The sequence below is a fragment of the Anneissia japonica genome, unplaced genomic scaffold, assembly GCF_011630105.1.
Source record: "Anneissia japonica isolate Jap-2015-1 unplaced genomic scaffold, ASM1163010v1 scaffold281_len866295_cov195, whole genome shotgun sequence".
NCBI classification, from domain to species: Eukaryota; Metazoa; Echinodermata; class Crinoidea; order Comatulida; family Comatulidae; genus Anneissia; species Anneissia japonica.
The window spans coordinates 323,982-330,339 of record NW_022728190.1 but is presented as its reverse complement, the minus strand read 5'-3'; the positions used below and the strand labels follow the sequence as shown (position 1 = coordinate 330,339).

The 6,358-nt window shown below is 32.7% G+C and overlaps 1 protein-coding gene across 1 annotated transcript; it reads right to left on the bottom strand.

The window, feature by feature from the left end:
• Window positions 1-574: 574 nt before the first annotated feature.
• Window positions 575-4,480, bottom strand: LOC117114004 (testis-expressed protein 36-like). The gene is made up of 4 exons (XM_033257522.1): window positions 4,036-4,480; window positions 3,389-3,529; window positions 1,757-1,837; window positions 575-1,234 (listed from the first exon to the last, which is right to left on the bottom strand). Exons 1-4 carry the CDS (start codon window positions 4,084-4,086, stop codon window positions 911-913), a joined length of 597 nt encoding a protein of 198 aa, XP_033113413.1. The 5' UTR covers window positions 4,087-4,480; the 3' UTR covers window positions 575-910.
• Window positions 4,481-6,358: the final 1,878 nt, after the last annotated feature.

Below are 6,358 nucleotides of genomic sequence, written 5' to 3'. Positions count from 1 at the left end.
AAGTGGCCATCTATGTTCCTGGAGTATGGTTTGGGATGGTGCTTTTAGGCCAAAATATATAGGAACTGCAATCATCAGTACAGGATGTTTAAACTAGGAGAATGCAGGCTCATAAACTGTATACTGTACATGATTAAAAGGTGGACTGCAGTTTGCCCTCCAATTTAGGACCACTTTGGGACCTAAAAATTTGGGGTGGTCTCTTGGTTTGGTGTCCTCTGAGAGGGTTAGCTTGGTGTTAAAAGATTGACGATTGTTATTTGGTTCTTTGAAAAAGTGGTCTCAAATTAGAGGGTTTCAGAATAGGGGTCTTAAATTGGAGGGTTCACTGTATTAGTATTGTGATGTACAGTATTACCCAATAATCAGTTTTATAAAAAATTCTCAAATGTTTTCATTGCTGTTGATTATGCCTATCCGATCTCATAATGATGATGACAGCTATATCCATTTAAAGATTGGTCATGTACTACAGTACTTGTAGAATCATTATTCTTCTTGAATAATCATTACTGTATTCTATTCACATCATTTGATATAAATCTGCAAGGGGCTGGAGTAAATAAAATTTTCCAAAATGCAGTAGTATACTCACAAACAAAATAATGTCTTTATTACAAATGTAAATGTTTGTCTATAAATATAATACATTTTTTCTAAAAATTTAAGCCCTTACATCTGTTATTACAGTAAATCAAACAAATCATCCTATAACAACTATTACTGTTTGTGCTTAATAGTTTAATTTTTGTTTTATCTATTGTATAAAGTGTTTGAAATACCGTAATACTGCAAACTGTTTTACACAAGGAGTAATGTAGCATCCACTTATTTTGTTAGTCCATGGTGCACCGAATCAAGTAAATAAAATACATATTTAAAATAGAAATGAGCATGAAAGTGATTCAAATTAATATGATTTATAGGAGTAGCGCCACGGATTATGTTCCAGGAATGGCTCCTGCGAAGAGGCAAGAATCTGCGTTGGTGTTTCGTACGGAACTTTTGGTGGCTGATACCAGTCTGTTGTCGTTGTTTCTAGTTTTATCGTTCCCTGTTTCGGTTCGGTGTGTATGCGCGGAAACCTCCGCTGCGTTAGGGGTTCCTTGCATGGCGTTCCTTTGTAAGTGTCTCGGTAATAAGTGCTGTATTGAAGATTGCCATTTTCCCACGTGATGAGATCTCGTGAATTGTGTTGACGTTTCTCTCCTTGCCATAACTTTTTTCCAAGACCCTGAAACCAGTAACACAATAAATTCAGATAATACAGTGTTGTAACAGTGACAGTTGCCAAGACTGCTATCAAATGATATAGAAATAACCGAAGAAGTCTGTGAGTGTCAGAGGCAGGTAACCTAGTGGTAGGTCTCTTGGTTTCCAATTGAGAGGTTAGTGTTCCAATTCCTGTTAACAATTACTTGTGTCTTTGAGCAAGGCACTATATCTGCATTGTTTCTCTCTGCCAAGTAGTTCAAAAATAGGCCTCCTTTTTTTCAAAACGAAATTTTTTTTTTCTCTTAACTTTGCCTAAATTAGAATATGTTATTAAACATTAATTTAAAAGCTAAATTTTTACAGTATTAGTACATACCCTGAAACTAGAATGTGTATGAAGATATTTAAATCATTTAAAGAAGTTTAATTATTTTGAGAATATTGACTTTTCACATTTATCTCTAAAATATGCAGTTATTAAATTAAAGGATAAAATAAATAAAGTGATACAAATTTTCTTTCATAAACACAAGGTACTTACCTGACCAAAATAAACCCCATGGTCTTGAAAAGAATGTCTGTTATCATGTCCAGAAAATGGATTTTCCTCAATATAACTACTCTGAAATAAATTCAAGAACATTATTGTCAAATAAAAAAAGCAATACTCTACAGATACAATTTTCACAGGAAAGGTCACAATGTTCTCATTCTCAAACAATTCAACAATTTTATTCCTATAAATAATGTCAATCAAATTAATAAATCACAGTAAATCAAATTTAAATTGGATTGAAATGAATAGATGGAGATATTACAATTATTAATAATTAAAATATCAATAAATAATAATGATGGAAAGATATTGCAGCAAATCCTTTTGTATATTTCTCCCCACCTTTAATTCAAACCCCCCTCCCCAGTAAATTCCTCCCCTCCAATATCTGCCATCATTAGTGCTCATTCAACAGGGGCCTCTCCCAACCCCAATATTATCTTGGCATGCTCCTGTCTAATGTTTTAAAAAGCAAATACATTTTCTATCAATGTTATAATAAATGGTATAATTGTTATAATGTACAGGCATATCTTCCAAGCTCTCAAATTCTCCACACAATCTTCATTTTTACATCTACAACTTCAGGCGCTAATGGTATCTTGCACATTTAATTATAGTCTGCAGTCTCAACTTATAAACAGTAACTGTGTGTACATTATTCAATATGTGTGATGTTGCTAAGAAACTTGTTTTTTATTGTGGGCTCAGGATATTACGTCTCTCCAAGATTCATCATGTTTCTAATGGTTTATTTGTATGTACAGTACAAATACAATCAATTGACTCTCGCACAGAACTATAGAGAGAAAAAAATCGCAATCTTGCACAATTATCCTTCTATGTCTGTTAAAAATTTAAAATCCTGAAAAATCTCTGTCTGGTTGGCTGTGATAAATGCTACAAGAAGTAGCAGCGTTATCAACTCTTCAAAGGTCATTACATTTGTAATGGTTTTTCTGTACTTTCAAGTACAATCACTTGACTCACTCACTCATTACAATTACTAGGTGTACTTGAGAATAATACACAAGCAGTCAACCACTGTAATAATAGAATGCTTCATAAAACCTTGGACACTTGGACAGTAATTGAATTTACTGTCAAGTCCCATAGTAATTAATAATTCTCACCTGTATATCATTATTATAATTGGACTTGCAGGTGCAAAATCATTTCAAAAATATGATGGATTCATTTTTGTCATGAAAAATAAACACAAAATCACGCAGAAGAAAATATATGCAGTGTACACCTTGATTTACCATAAAAGGTGAGAATAAAACCAATGCAGCTCCAATGAGACCATTAATATTAGACGGTTATTGTAGCAGTGGCGTATCTAGGGGAGGACACGGGAACATCCCCCTCCCCCCCAAAAAAAACTTGTACTCCCAGTCTCCCCACTCCCATTGAAAATGTTCAAAGCAAATAAAAATCTCCCCATCCCTCGCTTAAACATCAAGCCTCCCCTTTTACCTTTGCATACACCACTGTATTGTAGAGCTATTTATAAGGCTCAACGATTTTATTTTTCTAATTTATTATATATTTTTTTTAATTATTAAATTATTAATATTAATTACAATTTAGTAATTTAAAAATAAAATGTAATACCTTTTCTAAGGCAGTGAATGGTTCAGGTGGTGGCTTGGGAAACGCAGATGACTCTGGTTTAAATGTTGACGTCAGCATGTCCCCTGTGGAAGTTGCTGAGCTGCGTTGAAGGGGCTCATGTGTCCATCCTCTTGTACGAAACTATATTTTGGTAGAATATAAAAATATTACTCAAATGTATTTTTTAACTTTCATATTAATGAAAGTTAACAGTTAGTTAATAATGATAACATACATAGGTACAGTAGTGGTACTGTAATAACTAATTATTATCAACATAACAATTTTTAATTATTTTGCCTATGGTATGATTAAATACTTAACTAGCCCAGTACCGTAGCGGCGTAGTATAAATATTACTAAAAAATTAATTGCAAGCCAATGTTGATTTTATGTTACTAATTTTAGTTAATAGATTGAGCTAGCTAGGATTATTATTAATTTGTATAATATTAATAAACAATAAATTATACTTCAGCTTACAGAAGCCGATTCTGAGATGCCTATCATTTGCTTAAAGATGCATGACCTGAGCTGTTTTAATAATGTATTTTCACGTAATTAAAAATACACAAATTTAGCATAATACGAAATAAATTTGTATATTTAATTGATAAAATACACATAAAAAATGACTGGTTACTCACCCATACTCCATCATTATTGGTGGCTGGAGAAAATTTTCTCGATCGGGGCATCTCAGTTTAATTTAAGGGATGATTCTGTAAAATCACTAGCAGTCAACTTCTTTTTAATCATTCAAATTAGCCCAAACATTGATGCTAGGCATGGGCTAGCCTACCCTATATTTTAACAGATTTAGGCGATGTTAGGTCGAAGCGGGGCTGCCCGCCGAAATTCAACACTGGAGTGACAGTAGTAGAGTAGTAGTGTAGGCTAGGTGGTGATAAAATTATAATATTACCAGGAATAGGTGATATATGTAGATTTGATTAGCTACAACAGTTGTTTCGCAAGTCTATCACCTTTAAGACGACTAAAATGTAATTTGATGATGAAAAACAAAGCTAAACTCAGGTCCTGCTACACCGCACCGACAACCCCAACATTTGATTCCACTGTGGGACGACGCATGCTTACCCTTTGTTTGTATCCGTTCGAGTAAAAATGTAGTTCAGTTTGATACATTCCAAACAATTTAACACTAAACAGAAATTGAAATATACAACATCCAAATATAAATATTATAATTAACTAAATTGATTATTTAGAAATCTTGTGTTTCTAATTTATTTAATTTAATATTTTCAGAAAACAAATTTCAAGGAATTCTTCCGCCTCTATGTGTGACAAGTCGTAGTTATGGTTACCATTAAAACTTTTGCCTCTCTCTGCGCGTTACTTTTTGTTTTGTTGTGTCAAAGGGGTTTCCCCGTCCCGACAACGTACAAATGAGCGCCCTCAATGCTGTAGTGTTGTTAACTCTAATCTATTAGGCACCACCACTGCAGGTGTTGTTATATTTTATATATTAATCCTCAGATGGGCACCGCTACACAGGTGTTGTTATATTTTATATATTAATCCTTAAATTGATTTATTTATTATTTATTGGCACTTTCAGTATTATACTTTGGTTTAATCTTTTTGTTGTAAGACTTTTCCATCTTTAGATTTTATATTTTTAGGTTAGTTATTTTAAGCATTTACATTACAGTAGACCTACGTATTTCTGAGTATGAAATGTGATTTTTTTATCTCATCTAATTTTATGTTATTTTTCTACCTTTCTTTAATTTTGTAATATTAATTCTTATACAGTCGATTGTTATTAATTTCGTTTGTTAAATTTTACCCTTTTTATGTTTGTACGAACGCACCAATTGATATTGAGTGCCACCGATTCAAAGGTGTATGTTCAAATAAATAAAATAAATAAATAAATATACACTGATTTTTAAAGTTGTACAGTTTAAAAACAAAAATATATACAATATAAAGAATTGTTTAACAAAAAATAAAAGAATATGGGCACCACTACTGCAGGTGTTGTTATATTTTATACGTTAATCTTAGATGGGCACTGCTATTGCAGTTATGGGCACCGCTGCTGCAGGTGTTGTTATATTTTATATATTAAATCCTTAGACGGGCACCGCTAGTGCATGGGCACCACTACTGCAGGTGTTATATTTTATACATTAATCTTTAGATGGGCACCGCTACTGCATTACGGGCACCGCTACTGCAGGTGTTATATTTTATATATTATGCCTTAAATTTATTTTTATTTTATTTTTTTTTATACTGTAAGCACTTTCAGCACTATTACACTGATTTTCAAAGTGGTACAGTTTAAACATAACAAAAATATATACAATATAAAGAATTGTTTAACAAAAAATAAAAAGAACATAGGCACCGCTATTGCAGTATGAGCACCACTACTACAGGTGTTGTTATATTTTATACGTTAATCTTAGATGGGCAGCGCTATTGCAGTTATGGGCACCGCTACTGCATTATGGGCACCGCTACTGCAGGTGTTGTTATATTTTATATATTATGCCTTAAATTTATTTATTATTTATATATTTTTTTTATACTGTATAGGCACTTTCAGTACTATTACACTGATTTTCAAAGTGGTACAGTTTAAACATAACAAAAATATATACAATATAAAGAATTGTTTGACAAAAATTAAAAACAACATAGGCACCGCTACTGCATATGGGTACCATTACTGCAGGTGTTGTTATATTTTCTATATTAATCCTTAGATGGGCACTGCTACTGAAGTAGGGGCACCACTATTGCAGATGTTGTTATATTTTATATATTAATCATTAGATGGGCACCGCTACTGAATTATGGGCACCACTACTGCAGGTGTTGTTATATTTTATATATTAATCCTTAGATGGGCACCGCTACTGAATTATGGGCACCACTATTGCAGGTGTTGTTATATTTTGTATATTAATCCTTAGATGGGCACCGCTACTG

What these genes read in the sequence shown, in the direction of transcription:
- LOC117114004 (XM_033257522.1), bottom strand. Translation starts at nt 4,086, where the DNA reads ATGCCCCGATCGAGAAAATTTTCTCCAGCCACCAATAATGATGGAGTA. An exon ending in CATTCACTGCCTTAGAAAAG is followed by an intron (nt 1,838 to 3,388) that starts GTATTACATTTT and finishes AATTTATTTCAG; the next exon opens with AGTAGTTATATTGAGGAAAA. An exon ending in ATGGGGTTTATTTTGGTCAG is followed by an intron (nt 1,235 to 1,756) that starts GTAAGTACCTTG and finishes TACTGGTTTCAG; the next exon opens with GGTCTTGGAAAAAAGTTATG.